General features: G+C 44.2%; 1 protein-coding gene across 1 annotated transcript in view; it reads right to left on the bottom strand.

Annotated features, from left to right (window-relative positions):
- Window positions 1-16,260: 16,260 nt before the first annotated feature.
- RBP5 (retinol binding protein 5, cellular) overlaps window positions 16,261-19,075 on the bottom strand; it is a 3,776-nt gene continuing 961 nt past the window's right edge. Inside the window, exons 3-4 of the mRNA XM_006862617.1 lie at window positions 16,755-16,856; window positions 16,261-16,314 (exon numbers count right to left, since the gene is read on the bottom strand). Of these exons, the coding sequence (XP_006862679.1) occupies window positions 16,261-16,314; window positions 16,755-16,856 (156 nt within the window). The remainder of the gene's footprint in view (window positions 16,315-16,754; window positions 16,857-19,075) is intronic.

The raw sequence follows: 19,075 nt of genomic DNA, 5'->3' as shown, positions 1-19,075 counted from the left end.
GACGAAGTTTGGCCATCTTGGCCTCCAAGGAGCACTCTGGCTGCACTTCTTCCAAAATGGATCTATTGGTTCTTTTGGCAGCCCATGGCACTTTCAATATTCTCCTCCAACACAACTCAAAAGCATCAATTCTTCTACGGTCTTCTTATTCACTGTCCAGCTTTCACATGCATATGAGGTTATTGAAAATACCATGGCTTGGGTAGGTGCACCTTAGTCCTCAAGCTGACATCTTTGCTCTTCAACACTTTCAAAAGGTCTTGTGCAGCAGATTTGCCTAATGCAATACGTCCTTTGATTTCTTGACTGCTACTTCCGTGAGTGTTGATAGTTGATCCAAGAAGAATGAAGTCCTTGACAACTTCAATCTTTTCTCCATTGATAAGAATGTTGTTTATTGGTCCAGTGGTGAGGATTTTTGTTTTCTTTACATTGAGATGTAGTCCATACCGAAGGCTATGCTCTTTGATCTACATCAGTAAATGTTTTAAGTCCTCTTCACTTTCAGCAAGCAAAGTTGTGTCATCTGTATATCGCAGGATGTTAATGAGTCTTCCTCCAATCTTGATGCCATGTTTTTCTTCATATAACCCACCTTCTCAGATTAATTGTTCAGCGTACAGGTTGAATAAGTATGGTGAAAGAATACAACCTTGCCACAAACCTTTCTTAATTTTAAATCATGTTCTGTTTGAACAACTGCCTCTTGGTCCAGGTACAGATTCTTCATGATGAGCTTCTGTAGTAGCTTATAATTTTTTAATAGCAATTAACAGCAACTTCCATGTACTTTCGGGGTCGTCCCCTTCCTAAATGACCTGGATCCTGTTCAAGTGCCACTTCTTGGTGTTCCTCTCCTTCCTAGAATTTCCTTCCTCCATCTTTATTTTTATTTGTCCAAGGAAGAGCTTGGGAGGCATGTCCTCTGGTCCCTATATCGTGATGTAATCTTTGCTCTGAACACACCACTCAGGCCCCAGATGGCATGTTCTCTCCCTTCTTCTTACCCTTCCTTTACTTGTCTCTCACCTTCCTCCCTTTCCTTGCTTTCTCCAGGCATTTGTTTTCTTGCTTTCTTGCGTCTTGATGCCAGCTTCCATCTTCCTGGGGAGACTCTGACCTGAATAGTTAGCTTCCTATTGGAATTGGGTTGGGGAATGTTTATCCCCCTCAAGAATTGGGGCCATAGTGGAGGTGGGAACTCCAAATATCACAGTTGCTATGTTTTGTCTCTTTATGACTATCCCAGGGAAGGGATGCTATAGGTCACAGCCAAATTCCAAATCCTTTCTGAGTTAATGGAACTCAGGTTCTGATTGCTTCCTCCCCCTTTCTTCTTCTATCTCTTCCCACCTGGCTAACTTCTACCTTTCCTAGTATTTCCCTGGGTAAGGATGCCTCTTGTTAATTCAAATGATTTAAGACTCTTAAACCCTTTACTTGAAAATAGAAATAAACAGAGTAATGATATTTTACCTCTATGCTTGAAAGGAGGAGAGAATGTCAAAAGTATTCTTCTAGTCTAACAAACAAACAACATTTTTACAAGTATTTATGCTTTTTGGACAATGAGGAGGCTAAATTAAATATTCTTTTCAGAGCAATAAGTTATCCACAGCCAACTAGAGTTGTAGACTTCTAAGGCTTATAGATTGCATTTCACTAGACATACAGCAATAATCTCTGAAGCATGAATATCTTAAAAGTGTCCTTTGTATACATTATACTTCCAAAGATGATATAAAAATAATATAGAATAGGATTGTGCCTTCCCAAACTAGTGAGTGTGGATGTTCTTGATTCACTACTTTACCCAAATCAACTTTATGAAGCAGAATCACGTCAGAGTTTCTGCAGCTGTAGGTTAAGAGGGAGTATGTTCTCCCCCTCTTCCTGAGGGCCCTTACATTAGCATTTGTGGGGCTTGGCTTTAGAAACCAAATGCTAGAATTCCATTAGAGTATGCGAAGTAAAAACAAGGCAGGCCTGAGAAGGTTATGATATACAGAAGGAAAGAGAAAGCTAACAAGTGTGGTGTTGTTATTGTTAAGTGCCATCCAGTCAGTTCTGACTCATAGCAACTCTGTACAGCACTTCTGAGGAGCAAGTGGTAGATTTGAACTGAAGACCTTGAGGTTAGCAGTCCAGTGTTTACCTTACAGTGCCACACCAGGACTCCATAAAACTTCAACTTTCTCACAGAGCAGTTGGTGGATTTGAACTGTTGACCTTGTGGTTAGCAGCCCAATACCTAGCCCATTCCGCTACTAGAACAGGACTTAATTCCCATGTGATTCAGATGGGACAAGGGACATGGACAATTACATTCATCTGTAATTGAGAAACAGGTGCCCTCACTCTATGATAAGTGAGAGTGTGCCCCAAGTTAGGGGGCAGGGCTGTGACTGTGTCTCAGAGTATGTTTCACTATAGCTCCTCCTTCATCGTACAACTAACACATCTACGAACTCTAACAATACTGGAAGTTAAGCTTCTGTATTTGTTACTACCCACTCTGACTAACTTGCCTTAAGAAATTTCTAGAGGCAGGAGTGCTCCTAACCTCTTCATCATTATCTTCATTTCTGACAGGTATAACAAGACTGGTCTCGCCTTACTCACAAAGCTTATTAACTTTCTTTTTCCTTGTAACTTTGATGACATAAACTTTACCAAACCTTCCAGAACACCCCTTTAGGGTCATTGATAGGGAGACTGTATGCTTCCCTTTGGTTGTCACAGTCCTAGTTTACACGGTTGTTCTGTTGTAATTATTAATAGTGCCCTTTTCCCTCAGTGGTGTCCTGGTTGTAGCCCCTGAACATTCTAGTCATAAGACACTATGCGGTTACTTCAATATGGAGATTGCTGCAAGAGATCTGACAGTAGCCCCAGTCACCATCACTGACTGCTGTGGTCATGACCTCAATCTGTACCCTGGTTATCCTGAGCATTCTCTGGCAGCTCTGTGCCTCATTTACCGCGGTCCCCTTTCAAGTATTGGGGTGGGAGTAGTGTGGCGTGGAGTCAGGGACATTTGGGACTGGAGAAGGAGATTGGTGGCTGTGTGTAGTATGAGTTCCCTGTGGGGCTGGGGCAGGACAGCGGGTCCCCTGTCTTGCCGTCAGTATCACCTTCCTTGAACAGGGACCTTCTTACTGGCAGGGAGGCAGGAGTAGCTGTTTCACTGAAACTTGTAGTCCAGGAAGGAGGAGTAGGTGTAATCACCTGCCTCAGTTACCTAGTGCTGTTATAACAGAAATACCACAGTGAATGGCTATAGTGAATGGAAATTTATAGTCACATATTTAGGATGCTAGAAGTCCAAATTCAGGATGTCAGCTCCAGGGACAGCTTTCTCTCCCTGTTAGCTCTGGAGGACGGTCCTTATCTCCTTTCAACCTCTGTGGACCTGGTGCTCTTTGGAGATCTCTATGTGTCTTGGCATCAAATGTCCCCTGAGTCTAGGAGGTTCTCAGTGCAGGGACCCCAATTCCGAAGGACATGCTTTACGTCTGACTCTCCTTTCTTGGTGATGGTCAGGTCCCTCTGCTCTCTTTTCATTTGTTTAATCTCTTTGACATTTCAAGAGATTGGTTTGAAATGTAACTTAATTCTGTGGCTGGTGCCTTGCTTCAGTAACATGCTTACCTCTAATCCTGCCTCATTAACATCATGGACATTAAAATTTACTGCACAGGATAATTACATCAGACCACATGGCAGAAGATGATTGCATCATTACATAACCATTTAGGAATCACTAAGAATCTTGGCCCAGTCCAGTTGACACATATTATTGGGAGACACAGTTTAGTCCTTGACAACTATCCTCAAAGAGGTAAAGAAAAACATGCTCACAGTAAATAAAAACAGTAGGAAACAGCAGTGGGGAAATATAAACTATTAAAAAGAACCAAAACCAAATAGTAGAATTGAAAGATACAGTATATGAAATTAAAAATTCACTGGACAGAATGGGGATGGTGGTCAGTGAACTTGACGATCAATGAATAGAAATGATCGAATTTGAAGAACAGAGGGAAAAGAAAAGGAAAACACCCTCAGGGACCTATGGGACAGTATTAAACACTCTAATATATGGGCTGCAAAGTGGCAGCAGCAATGGCCTCAAGCATAGCAACAATTCTGAGGATGGCGCAGGACTGGGCGATGTTTGGTTCTGTTGTACATAGGGTCACTAAGGTCGGAGCCGATTCGACAGCACCTAACAGCAACCTAACAACAATATATGTTATTGAAGTCCAGAAGAAGAGGATAGAGAGAATGAGGCAGAAAAATATCTGAAGAAGTAATAGCTGAGAAATTCCCAACTTTGATCAAAGACATGAATTTCCAGATTCAAAAAGCTCAGTAAACCCAAGGCAGAATTGAAAGGTAAAGATAAAAAAAAACACCTAAACACATCACGGAGTCCTGGTGTGGTGCTGTGGGTTAATGCACTGGACAGCAAAAGTTGGTTTGAACAGCAACGTTGGTGGTTCAAGCTCACCAGCAGCTCCTTGGAAACTCTACACAGGGTCACTATGGGTCGGAACCAACTCGATGGCACTTAGCAAAAACAACAAACATAATCAAACTTCTAAAAACCAAACTTAAAGAAAATCTTGAAAGCAACTAGAGAAAAAAGACACAGAGCATACAGAGAATAGCGTTTAATATGTCACTGTTTTCTCATCAAAACAACACAGGCCAGAAGACAGTGGAATAGCATCTCTAAAATGCTGAAAGAAAAAAAAAAATCGGCAACCCAGTATTGCATTTCTTGTGCAGATATTCTTCAAGAATGAAGATAAAATATTTTCAGATACATGAGCACTAAGAGAATTTGTCATCAGTGGGTCTTCACTGGGAAACGTTGTTAAGTGCTGTTGAGTCAGTTCTGACCCATAATGACCCTGTATAGGGTTTCCAAGGAGCAGCTGATGAGCTTGAACCACCGACATTGCAGTTTATATGACTTTGCAGTCTGACGCATTAACCCACAGAACCGCACCAGGACTTGATGGGAAACATTAATAGGAGTTTTTTAGGCTGACAGCAGGAGAAGCCAGATGGAAGAGCAGAGCTCCCAGGTAAATAAAGAGAAATAGTAACATTGTAGGTAAGTATAAAAGGGGTTTTTCTTTTAAATTTCCTTAAGATACATGTTAACTGTTCAAAGTAAAAATTTTGTATTATGGGTTTTATAGAAGTCATTTGAACTGCAAGGTCGGCAGCTCAAGCTCACCAGCTGCTCCTCGGAAACCCTATACAGGGTCGCTATGAGTAGGAACTGACATGACAGCACTTCTCAACAACAACAACAAACTACAAAAGAGGAGGAGGAAGTAGTAATGGGACTCATACAGCTACGAAGCTCCTTCATTTCACGTGATATGGAGGTCCCTCGGTGGCACAAATGGTTGTATTTATATATAACTTGAAGATTGGTTGTTCAAACATACACAGCAGTGCTACGAAAGAAAGTCCTGGTGATCTGCTTGTGTAAGGATGACTGTTAAGAGAAACCTAGGGAACAGTTCCACTCTGTAACATGTGGAATCAAATGAGTCTGAATTGACTTTATGGCAATGGGTTCTTTTTATTTTGTTGTTTTTCAAGTCGGTTCCATGTTAACTGTAAGAAGACTGAAAAGGATACATTCTATAATCCTTAGGACAGAGCAGTGGTCTCAATGTGTGGTCTGGGACACCCTAGGGGAGCCCTTGAGATCTTTTCAAGGGGTCTGTGAGGTAAAACTATTTTCATTATCATACTAAGGAGCTCTGGTAGCATAACAGTAGGGCTGCCAACCTCAAGGTCAGCGGTTCTGCTGGAGAAAGAGGAGGCATTCTGCTCCCATAAAGATTTATAGCCTCGGAACTATGAGTCGGAACCGACTCCACAGCACATAACCACCACCACCAAATCTTTACAGAAGCACACTGTCTCAAACAGCCTCATCTTTCTCCCACCAACTTTTTGATTAGCAGCCCAAAGCTTAACCTACTGTGTCACCAGAACAATCCCAGTTTCTTTCTAATCCTTGAACCATTTATTTTGGCCTTCTTTCCCTTACTCAAATGTGATCCCTAAAAGACAAAAGCCATTGTTTAGGCTTTTATCAGTTCTCTTATTTACATTTAAGCCAATGTAAGTAAGAGAACTGAGATCCTGGGATCTAAGAAAATGAAACATGCTACAAAATGTCAGTATACTAAGTTCATAAATTAACATTCATGAGAAGTGTTTAAAAATAACTGTGATGGTATTAATGTGTAAGGCTATAAACAATTACATTTTTTTCTTTGTGTAGTAAAATTTTTGTAGTGCTATTGAATCATTTTAATAACTAAGAAATAAATGTATTTTAAATTACAAAATTGTGACCAGATAGTCTTTTCTAAACCAGACAAGGCTAGGAGGATGAGATCATGATCCCAGAAAATGATACTAGACCCTGCCTCTGGAGGCATCTTTAATTCATGTGATTAATGAAGAAGGAGGTTTCTGTCCTGGGATATATGGTTTGGCCAGGCACAGATCCTTTCAGTCTTGAGGAGCTGGTAAGCAAGGGGCTTCCACAGGAGCTTCTACTGCCACCAGAAATAAATATGAGCTTCTGTTTAAAGAGAACTTGATACCCCACTGTTTCTATTCCCTCCTAGCTCCAGTTCTCACTTAGCCTTTCTAAGTTCACTTCTGGATCCATGGTCTATTGACATTTGTTATGCATTAATTGAGGAGGAGTTGGTCACTGAAATTCATCCAGTGGTGCCACAGAAGAAAAGTCTGGCAATCTACTTCCATCAGATTGTTGTTGTTAAGTGCCGTTGAGTCGGTGCCAACTCTCAGTGACCCTGTATAGGGTTTCCAAGGAGTGGCTGGTGAGTTTCAACCCCCAACCTTGTGGTTCAAACTGACCTTGATTGTGAGTGCTTGTCCTATGGTGCCACACCAGGACCATTGAAAACCCTATGGAGGGAGCACAGTTCTACTCTGACACACATGGAATCACCACCAATTGGAATGAACTTGACTGGCTACAGGTTTGATTGTTTTAGGGAGAGGGAGGAAAAGAGGGAAAGCAGAGGGATCATATGGATGTAAGTGCAGGAACTGTGGGGAGTTTGGTTTCATTTGTAAAGTTCCTGTTTGTGCTGTCAGGAGTCCTAGAGCATCATGGTTAAGTGCTTGGTTGCTAGTTAAAAGGCTGGTGGTTTGATCCCAGCAGTTGCTTTGTGGAAGAAAGATGTGACGGTAGGCTTTCTTAAAGATTCACCTCCACCTTAGATCTGAAGGGGCCCTTCATCCATCTCCATAAGTAGTGGGACTGGACAAATCAAAGAGTGATCTACAGCAGGCCAAACACTATTCTACCTTGTCCTGTAGTTAAGTGCCATAGACTCATAGCAACCCTGTGTAAGGTTTCCAAGGAGTGGCTGGTAGGCTTGAACCACTGAACTTGCAGTTAGCAAGCAGTCCAGCATTTTTCCTACAGCTCCACACTGTCTTATAGAGTGGACTTGGAGTCCTGGTGTGGTGCTGTGGGCAAATGCATCAGGCTGCAAAGTCGTTTGAATTGCAAGGTTGGTGGTTCAAGCTCACCAGATGTTCCTAGGAAACCCTACACAGGGTCACATTATAGGTCGGAATCCACTCGATGGCACTTAACATGAGTAGACTTGGTGGCAGTGGGCTCTTTGGTTGGTGCTGCCATCTGCTGTCCTATATGGGGAAGGGCCCAGCAGAGGGCACCTGGATTTTCCTGCAGGGAGGAAAATTTCCAGCATTTAGAGAGGAGTTTACTTTCTCCTGGAGTCCAAACATCATGGGAGATCCTGGGCTCGGGTGGGGTGGGTATGTGCCGCAGGGACTATTCCTTTCCACAGGTGCCCTGTTTCATCTTTAGACTCCTTGCTCAGTTCTGTGCTACATGTGTCTCTTCATAGGACTCTTCAGTGCTCGTGTAACATGGCAGCTGGCTTTCCCCATAGTGAGAAGAGTGATCCAAGACTTAATGAGCAAAGCAGATACCAAAGTGTCCTTTATAAACTAGCCTTGGAGATGATATAGAATCACTTCTACTGGTCACACAGACTAACCCTCATACAATCTTGGAGGACACTACATAAGGACAGAATACTAGTAGGTAGGGACTTGTGGTATGGTGCTGTGGATCAGCACAAGGTGGGAAACCGTATACAGGGTCTTTATGAGTCGAAACCGATTTGATGGCACTTAACAACAACAACAACCAGGGGTAGGAATCATTGGAGGCCATCTTGAAGACTGGTTATCACAGAAATAGACATATTCTTTTAGCACAATAGTGCAGAAGATGAGGTAGTAGGATGTTATTTTTCTAGATATGCTTGTTTTGCAGATACATTGTCTTGAAGTCAGACTACCATTGAAGGGTCTGACCCGCTCCTCCTCCACCTTAGATCTGAAGGGGCCCTTCATTCATCCCCATAAGTAGTGGGACTAGACAAATCAAAGAATGATCTACCAAGAGGCCAAACACAAGAGGAAGTGGGGCTTTGGCAGGAAAGCAAAAGGACCAGCAAGCTGTTGAAAAGGAGAGAGGATGGGCAGGAAGCAGAAGCCCCTGATATTGTGAGTCCTGAGAATCTAAGACTGAAGTCCCTATGCATTGTCCCAGCAGCAAATGGCTCACAGGGACAAGGCATAGCCTGGAGATTCCAGTCCCAGGTCTTCCATACTCCATGGGCTGTGTGTGAATTTTCAAGCCAGAAGCAAAGTCTTTTAGAAAAGAACTCTTTGAGCATACTGCGTATGTGCTTTGCTTACTAAGAGTAAGGCAGTCTGTTCTGTTCTGGCCTGCACCATCCCTCCCTTCAACAATGAGGAGTTTTTGAATGAGGCTACACTTGTCTCTCAGTCAAGTTGCATATTACCTTCTGTTCTATTTCCCTTTGCTTCCTCCAAGACCTTAATAAACATATTCAAAGGATCCACCTTTTCCCCAGTGTGCTGCTCAGAACAAAGGAGGGGGAGGGAAAGAAGAAAGGAGGTGGTAAGTGGCAGCAGTGGTTAGGGGATCAACCTCAAGGAAAAGTTTCCCCTCCCCATGTATGGTGCAACTGGTTTGCACTTGGCTACTGACCAAAAGGTTGGCAGTTCAAGCCCATTCAGTGGTACCATGGAAGAAAGACCTGGCTATCATGTGCCAGTTGAAACCTGATGGAGTGCAGTTCTTTTCTGACACATAGGAATCACTATGAATCAGAATCAATTCAACGGCAGTTTTATTGGATTTTATTTTGCTTTGTTTTCCCTACAGGTTGGGTTTCTTTCACCATTGTGAGCCTAGCACAGAGGTTTTAGTTACATTGAGGACAATGTTCCCTGACATCTTGCTCAAGGCTTTGGAATAAGCTTCTTAACTGCCCCATAGGGATTCCAACACTGTAGTCTTCATGGGCACAGACTGCTACATCTTTCTCTCATAGTTCAAACCACTCACCTTTCTGTTAACAGCTGAGGGCACTTAACCAAGGTGCCACCAGAGCTTCGTAAAGGTGCAAAGAAGGGAAATGATTTGCCCAAGTTCACACAGCCAGCAGCGGTGACTCCTCAGAAGAGCTTTTAACTCTGCATTGTGCCCCCTGTCTAAGTTAGTGAATAAGTTATGGGAGTGGCAATATAGGCCCAATATAAGCACTGGGCTGCTAATTGCAACGTCAGTGGTTCAAATTCACCAGCCATTCCTCAGAACCCCTATACAGGGTCACTATGAGTTGGAATCAACTCTCGACAACTCTCAACAACTACAATTGTTAGTGTTCAGAGGAAAGAAAAGGGAATACTAGCTCACAGCAATCTACATCCCCTACTCACCCCATCAGTGTGTACAGAAGAGAGGCGTGCAAGACAGAATTGTGTAGGATACACACATTAGTGTGGAAGAAAAATGATTTTGTCCACATCTTACTGGCTTATCTGCAGGGTAGGGCTGATGGGGTCCCAACGGAGGCATGAATGGAGGGATTCCTGGAGCTTTCCTGGAGTAGAAAGCTGACAGGATATTCTGCAGGAGATCAGAGACAGGAGAGGAGGGGCCTCTCAGACAAAGGAAAGTATGAGCGAAAGCTCAGGGCAGGGGTCAGGGCGCTGACCGCTTTTGGTATCTGGAGAAGAAGGATAGTGAGCCATGCCCACAGCTGGGGACTGGAGTAGTTCAGGGCCTGGAAACAGTCCTTGTCGTGAGGATCCCGCACCTTGAAGGATGTAGCCTCAGTGTGTATTGGGGTGTACTGGATGGGGTGGAGCCTGAAGACTGTGCATAGCAAATGGTGGTGCTAGGGCTGGGCAGCTGTGGCCCCTGTCCTACCATCAGTTCCTTCTCCCCTGCATTGAGACCCCTTTAGGGCTGCCCAGATGCTGATACAGGGGTTCTTCAGGGTTCCACTGTCCAGGATAGAGCACTTGTCCTTATGTGGACTTGAGGAGCAGGTACAGCAACGGATTCTGGTTCTGGGGCCCTGATGGAAGCAACAATTTCCCTTCATCTCCCTCACCCCCAGAGATTTCACCTGCCTGGGCAGGTGAGGAGAGGGTTGTGTCTCTAATTCTCTGGTATTAGTCACTGACCCTTTCCTATAAATATGTCAGTATCTCAGGGGTATTGTCTTACCCTTAACTGTAGACAAAAAGCTTTGCTTCCAGTTAAGAGAATTTCAGTCATTAAGTGAAGAGGTGATGGTGGTGGTTGTGTGCAGTTGAGTCAGTCCGGACTCATGGTGACCCTGTATCAGGTTGTAAATCTTTACAGGAGCAGAAAGCCTCATCTTTCTCCCACAGAGTGACTGGTAGATTTGAACTCCTGACCTTATAGTTAGCACCCCAGCTTGTAATCCGCTATGCTACCAGGGTTCCTTAAGTGAGGAAGTAGGGGAGTAATAAAGGTAAAAATTCATAACACTCATCAATGCTTACATTATTTCAGGTACTATGCTGAGTGATTTTACATGAAATTCTCACAAAATTCTTGGGAGGAAGGAGCAAAGAGAAGTTTATTATAAAGGAAGTAGATTACAATTGTAGAGCCCTAGGTCCCTAATAGAAGAGAGAGTGCCATTCCTGCATGTCCATCATACTGGGAGCAGGCCACACCCCAAGGAAACATCCTTTCAATTGATTGGTTGCTCATAGCCAATCATCATAGAATTTACAATGCCTGTATTAATTAGGTTTCATCACCATGGGAATAAGCACATCCCAACTGCTAAACCTCTGGACATCTTGGCCTAGTCAAGTTGACACAGAACCCTAACAATTACATCTTATATTTCACAAATGAACAACAAAAAAATATTTGATGTACACATACAAAATAAAACAAAAAATATATATTCATTTAAATGTTCAAAGGGCACATTCTACAAGCCAGCTTCCTGTCCGTAGGCACATAGCCTTACTCAGACCATGGGCCTACTGTTCATAGCTGCTCTGTCTTTCCATGCCTTTGTTGCCATTTCTGCTGCCTCTGATTTTCCAGGCAGGGATCCCACGCTCTATTCATGCTCTTCCTTAATGATGGTCCTCGGATCATATGTCCTGAAATGAAAGATAACTACTCCCCACTTTTAGTTTTACATCTTCTACAATTACAGTTTTGACAATCACAATTAATCATACTAACAATTACTCACAATTGAAAGAATAAAATCCTATCAGCATCATCTTCCTCCCCCTTTCACCAGACCTATCTGGAAAACTATTCAGTGGAGATTCTCCTTTGTTCCCTCATTCTAAAACTAAACACACCCATGAAAGCTTGTAAGCCAGCAACTCCACGCTTTTAAGATGTTTTGTTAAGTGCCGTAGAGTCAGTTCCAACTCATAGTGACCCTGTAAAGGATTTCTGAGGAGTGGCAGGTGAGTTGGAACCACCAACATTGCTGTTCAGACTGATCTTGTGGTCCAATGCATTATCCTGCAGTGCCACACAGGACTCCCCCCATTTTATATATCCAATGTCTAAGTTTTCTATCCATATCAACCCAGTGCATTGAGGATGCAAGCATGTTCCTTGATATAAAGAATTTTACATTCCAATTGGAATTTTGAGCAATTGCATCCATAAGTAAAAGTCCAGCTCATAAAACTGTAGCAATTGACACTTACTCACACTATTAAACATCTGTATCTTCATTTAATGAGGTTCTGGTCAGCTCAACCTTAGCCATCAGAGCTAGGTCAAATGGGTACCAGCTACAAGTTTGGGAGTTCACACACCTCCCTGCACTTCAAATCAGCTAACCAGAACCTTTACTCTTAGTCCTAGGCCCCATAGCTTATGGCTCAGGAGTTCACACAATTCCCTAACTTCAGACCAGCAAGCCTTCTCTCTCCTCTTATCTCAAAGTCAATGGGTGCCAATACAACATATCCAGACTCAGCCTGTATCTTCATTGCTGTATATCCCCCAATTCCACTCACAGGTAAACCCAGGTGGTCATCAGCAAGCATAAGGCTCATAGTCTCTTCAACATTCAGTCCTAGAAGGGGGTTTTCTCTGATGGGCTGACTTTCCTTGCCTTGATGCCTTCAAAACTCAAAACACCAAGCTGTCCACTTCTTTTCTCTGCTTGAATCTCCAGTTCTTCCAGCAGTTCTGGGTTGGTCTGCATGTCTTTTCAAATGCAAATGTCCCAACTCTGAAGGTTCTGAGTGGGGGTCAGGATTCCACCTAATGCCCCATACTCTACAAAGATTTAAAGCGAAAAGCATATTTTTTCTGGGAAAATTCTAACTCTTCTTTTAGAAAATCCAATCAAGTATAGGCTGAAGGCAAGCTTACAAGCTCTCTGTAACTATCACACCCAATATTCATTTCTGTTACATATGTATGTCTATTTTACAATAACAGACAGGAGAAACCAACATCCATAAGGCAGTCAAACAAGTAAACTTTTTCAAACACTCAAGTTCAATCTTTGCTTCTACCTTTGACCAACCCCATTCATATGCATGTGGCCTTGGGCCTCTGGCAGGGTGGATTTCAGTAGGCCCTGACTCATATCAGCCCTGTTTAACCATGTCATTACCTCTAGGCAACTCCAGAAGCTGCCACTCTCCCCACTTAGAGATTTTGTCCCATGTCCCTTCGTTCTTTCTCTTACAAAACCTCATAATTTCATAGGCCTGAAGCCATTGCAGTGAGTCCTGCTCACAGTGCCAACTGCTTAAACCAAGTGGGGACCATGTCTGATTTTCTTTGACTCCACAAGAGAGAAAGAAGACCAAATTCAAAATCAGCCCAAGACTGAGTCCTATGAAGTGGCAGTAAGACATGCCTCCACCCTATCTCAGTGCCTTTAAAATGCGCCAGAATTGAGAATCAATATGCAGGTCTGGGCAGGTGAGGGTGGAGTAGGAGATTCTAGAGTTGGTGGTCCAGGGAAGAGGTGGGACAATTGGGGAGGGAAACATGATTAGACTTTGCTTTTTGCCTCTTCTCAGGCCTCTATCAAAATGTGGAGTCCAAGTCCTTGGGCAGCATATGTCCTTCTACTTCCTGTGGCTGTCCCTCAGGTGTACTGTAGACCAGTCTCTTCCGAGACAGGGATGTGGATTGACTTTTGGTGTTTACAGAGATGAAGGATTGTTTGGAGTTCAAGGTAGAAAGATGTTTCTGACTGACTGGTACTATTTGAGCCTATCAGAGTGGGAGTGGGTAGGACCCTGCCATTGGGCTGACTTGCTGTTATGTTGTTAAGTGCTGTTGAGTTCGTTTTGATTCAAAGCAACCCTGTATGGGGTTTCTGAGGAATTGCTGATGGGTTTGAACTGCCGACCTTGTGGTTGCAGTCCAGTGCTTATCCTACAGTGCCACACTAAGAATCCCTCCATGGTTCAGTGTCCACAAATTTCCAGTGACCTGGGTGTCCAGGCTACCTACATTACAAGTCCCTGTCTCCCACCCTACCTCACACCTGCAGTGAGCCAGAATCCGACAAAGAGGAGTGAAGGCCCCAAATGAACACAACAACCAGAGAAGGGCTGAGCAGCTTCAGAGGGAGTGGGAGTCAGGACCCCTGGAGACTGTGGAGAGCTGAGGCTCCTGTTTTGCATGAGGCCAGGAGGGGGAGCTGCTCTCTGCATTGGGAGCAATAGAACTTCCACTTCCTCATATCTCTGTATCTCTCTCTCACATACATAAACATAAAAGGGGGCTTCAAAAAGATGGGAGTAATGAGTTTAAAAAACAAAGGAAGTTTTCCATGAACTTTCTGAAGCTCCCTCACACAAGTCAGAACTGACTCAACAGCACTTAACAACAGTCACCCTGGAAACCCAGGAGCATCTAAGTCAGGGCTCCTGCCAAGACTTGATCAAGGGGCTTTGAACTGGTGTCCCGGACTGGTGTCCCGTGGTGAGAGGTTTGGACTTGTGCTGTGAACTGAGCGGCCTGGACACTGTGCTCACCTGGGACAATGAGTATACACGGGAGTACCTTCTTTTTGCTTCCCTTGGACATGGTGGGACCCACCAAGCCCTTCTGCTAGTGGCTTTGTGGAGAGAAGAACTGTACTCTCCACTCTGCTGTAGACATCTGCAGAAAGGCTCTGCAAAGAACAAGCTATTCAATTCTACTGATTTCTTTTCTCTTTCTGAACTCCATCCCAGTGCGTGTGGTAGGATCAATGTTGCAAGTCTAGTTCTTGGCCAGAGCCCAAGTGATTGTCATGTCTGTGTAGGGGGACCAGGCATTGCAGGAAGAGGGGTAGTGTATATATTTGACTTTCCAACACCCCCTTCAGAATTCTACCTCCACCCTACATTGATCCCTCTTCTTTCTGATTCTGGCCACACAGGACTTCTATTGTGAAGGTAGGGAGGAGACCAGAGGCTGGAAGTGGCACTTGGCCCTACCCTTCTGGACTATTTTCCAGGAAAGACTCTGGGACCCTAGTGGGTGGAGCTTTGCAGACCTCAGACTCTGCCCTTTTCACCTTTCTCCAGCCTGATTGTTGTTAAGTGCCGTTGAATCAGTTCTGATTCACAGTGGCACTGTATACGGTTTCCAAGGAGTGGCTGGTGAGTTTGAACCGTCAACCCTACTGTTCAAACTGACCTTGAGGCGCAGTGCATATCCTACAGCACCACACCAGAACTTCTTGCTGGTCTTTAAGTAGAAAATCCCTATAATCAGTCCTGCTGGTTTCCCCACTACTGTCTCTTATCTTCATCCCCACTGTCCTTCATCTCATCTTTCTATCCTTTGGCCGCGCTTTCTCTTCCTGTTTAATTTTCTGGTGTATTTACTGCCTGTGTATTTGCAGATGTGATGCCTAGTCACTGCTCTCCCCGAGTCTGGAGACTGAAGCTCCAGCTGGCCAGCACTGGACAAAGGCTGCTCCATGTCTCTTTCCCAACATGGAGGATGGAAGTATAACATAGTCAGGGTTTGCTCAGATGTTTGTAAACATGGAATCAGGTTAGCCCAGTGTGGGTGGGTGATGTGATGGGAAATCCGAGGATCTCTGGCAGTGGGTTAAGTGTTGGGCTGCTACCCGCAATGCCGACAGTTTAAACCTATTAGCTGCTCTGTGGGAGAAAGATGAGGCTGCTCTTTTTTAAAATCTACAGTCTCAAAAACCCTATGGAAGTAGTTCTACCCAGTCTTACAGGATATCAGTGAGTGGGAATCAACTGGATAGCAGGGAGTTTGATTTTGACTCCCACTGAGGTGAGCAGCTCCCCCTGCTGTCTGCAGGGAAAACAGCCGTTCCAGCTGCTCACAGTCTCAGTCAGCCTGGGTTGGAGATGACAATGGATGAGGGTATGCCTTGGTCCTGGATCTGTGGAGCACATAGAAATTACTTGAGAAAAAGGATAAAGAAATGGAGGAAAGGAGCTACCAGTAGCTCCTGTTCAAATTTTTGAGCCCCAGTCACAGTTTTATAAATGGTTCACCAGGATTGATTTTTATTGAATCCTCAAATGTCCAAAGCTGAGTTGTTTTCTTGGAAGGAAAGTAAGGAACCACGTGAGTCACACATTCATTCAGACTTTGAACTCACTGTGTGGTAGCTATTACAGGGCAGTGGAGTGTGGAAAGGAAGGACTTTGGTTTGGGGGGCTGCGAGTTACAGATTAACATGATGAGAGGGGAAGCTGGGGAAATGGAAAGTAGCCTGAGGAAGAAACGTTCAGGGGGGACAATGTCGGTTTGAAGGGGGCCTATAGGGGTCCTGTTTAGAGCAGGCTCTCAGCTCCTCTGGGCTATCTGACCTTCCTGAAGACCTGCTCACACACCGCCTCCCTGGCAGTCAGTTCCTGGGGAGAGAGTAGAGAGATGAGGTCAGAGGATGAGGGTTCTTACCAGCCAGAGCTCCTTTTCCAAGGTCCCTGACCTTTTTAGTTCTTCAGGATATATTGGTTTGGGAATTTGATATATGAGGCATTGTATCACTGTTCCAAACTCTCAACTTTTCACCCCAGAGGAAGGAAGCTAGATAAGGGAATGGGAATGGCTAAACCTTGATTTCTCCAGTCATGGTTATGGGCAGTCATGAGGACCTCCCTTAGCCACTCCATTTCTTCTTTTCCCTACCCTTCTCAGTCCTTTTGTTTTTCTTTTTTGGTGGTCTTCCTTGGGGAAGGGGTGAGGTGGGGGAGCAGACTTATTTGGTTTGTGCAAGGGGCTGCATCCTAGCTGGAGGCCCTCTCCCAGACACCCCCAATTGTGTCTCCCCTCCCACCCTCACCCAGCTCACCAGATACAACTTCTCTCCCTCCAGCCAGTGTCTCCAGCCCCGGTTGGGGACCTCCCCTTTCTGTACACACACCAGCTGCTCCTCCTCCCAGGTTACTATGGTCTACAGGGGAAGGTCCAAATGAAGAAAGTTTGGGAGGCAGCTCTGGATATACATCTCAGCTTACCCCAGCTGTCCGTTTCACTCCACAGGAGACACATTCCGAGTCAGCAGGCCTTCTGTCTTCTGCTCCCACAGGCCACGAAAGGACCACAGTTCTTCTACAGTGACAACTGGAATACCTGGGCCTCAAATGATGAGGGAAACTGGGGGTAGGGCAGAGTTGTTGTTGTTGTGAAGTGCTGTAAGTCGGTTCCGACCCATAGCGACCCTATATAGTGTTTCCGAGGAGCAGCTAGTCAGCTTGAACCACCAACCTTGCAGTTCAAATGGCTTTGCCGCGTTAACCCACAGAGCCACACCAGGACTCCTTTTAGGGTAGAGTTGTTGGGGCAAAATTGGGAGAGTGAAATGGAAACTTTGTCCTCTGGTGACTTTTGCCTGATCTGCTTTTGGGAAAGAAGAAAGATTCTTGGGAGCCGTGTCAGAGTATTTACTGACCCTCTAGCTTTTCAAGGATCAGTAAATATTTATCTATGATACCAGGCAAGCGTGTTGAGGATGGGAATGAGGAGGGAAGAGCTGAGTCTCCAAGGAAGTGAGATATTAGTTAGGTTGGAGATGATGGGAGATTTCTAGCAAGGAATGAAACAGCATAGAAGTAAGAGAGAAAGGTAATCCTGCAGGGCTCTAACCTAGAGTGTGTGTGGGAAAGATAGATGAGGAGCCGGGCATGTTAAGCAGATGAACCTTATCTAGAATGCAAGAGATTGTCACTAGGAGGGTTTGAGTCAGGGACTGACAGGGTCACATTTACACTTTGGCTACATGCTGTGGCTACAACATGCATACTGGATTAGAGGAGGGTTAAGACTGGTGGCCAAGTTGGGCAGCAGGTGGGAAATGAGGACCTGAATTAAGAAAATGATAATGAGGATGCTTACGAACAGGTGAGAGCCATCTAGAAACCATGGTTTTCAATGGAAATATAATGTGAGTCACAGATGTAGTCACATATAATTTGACATTTTCTAGTATTTCTATTAGAAAAGTAAAAAAAAAATGAGTAAAATAAATTTTAATAATGTATTATGTTTAACCTAAAAGATCTAATAATATACTATATTTATCCTAAAATATCTAAAATATTATCATTTCAGCATGCAATCAATCAATATAAAGATTTCTAATGGGATATTTGGAGTCCTGGTATGGTGCTGTGGGTTAATGCATCAGACTGCAAAGCCATTTGAACTGCAAGGTCAGAGGTTCAAGCTCACCAGCTGCTCCTGGGAAACCCTATACAGGGTTTCTATGGGTCAGAATTGACTCAACGGCACTCAACAACAACAACAACAATGGGACTTTTTTTGGGTATTTTCTTCAAAATATTGTGTATTTTACATGTGGCTAATAGCAATGTTGTTGTTGCTGTTAAAAGTGCCGTCAAGTTGGTTCCGACCCATAGCAACCCTTTATAGGGTTTCCGAGGAGCAGCTGGTGAGCTTGAACTGCTGACCTTGCAGTTCAAACGCCTTTGCAGTCTGGCGCATTATGATAGTAGCTATTATGTTGGACAGTGCACAAAGGTAATAAAGACTTCTTGACTAGTTAGATCTGGGGTGTTCGTGCCTGTGTTGGAGGCACAGAGGTAAGAGCACAAGTGATACTGAACGTGACTCCCAGGTCTTTAGTTTGATGGCTGGTTATTGCTCTTAAAGGGTGACAGTAAATATAAAAGGAGGAAGTGGTTTGTGTAGAAAGATAATAAATTTGGGATTGACCTTGGGCAAACACATGGAAATATCTTACAGGTACTTCAAAGCACCAGCCTGGAGCTCAGGAGAGCTTTGGCTGAAGGATATATGTCATGCATGTCAAGGGCAGTTTATATAGGTGGGAGTTGAAAGTATTCGTGTAGGTGATTTAGCCCGTGGATGGTGTATAGAGAAGATTGAGAAAGTCAAGGACAATACACTGGGAAAAAAAACCCCATTTAAGGGATTAATATGGGAACTAAGGTCTGCAAAGGTGACCCAGAAAGAACACCAGAGAGCTAGGAGGGTGGGGTTACTCAGGCAACTGGAAAAGAGTAAATGTTTGCTCACTGCCTGGAACTGACCTGCTCTTTAGCCCTTTTGGCTGGTGATGAGAGAGGCAGGGAAGAAGAGGAAAGAGAGAGAGAGAGAGAGAGAGAGAGAGAGAGAGAGAGAGAGAGAGAG

Source organism: Chrysochloris asiatica, unplaced genomic scaffold (assembly GCF_000296735.1).
Source record: "Chrysochloris asiatica unplaced genomic scaffold, ChrAsi1.0 scaffold00050, whole genome shotgun sequence".
NCBI classification, from domain to species: Eukaryota; Metazoa; Chordata; class Mammalia; order Afrosoricida; family Chrysochloridae; genus Chrysochloris; species Chrysochloris asiatica.
Note: the sequence above shows the minus strand (reverse complement) of the source record. Positions and strands in the feature narration are given on the sequence as shown.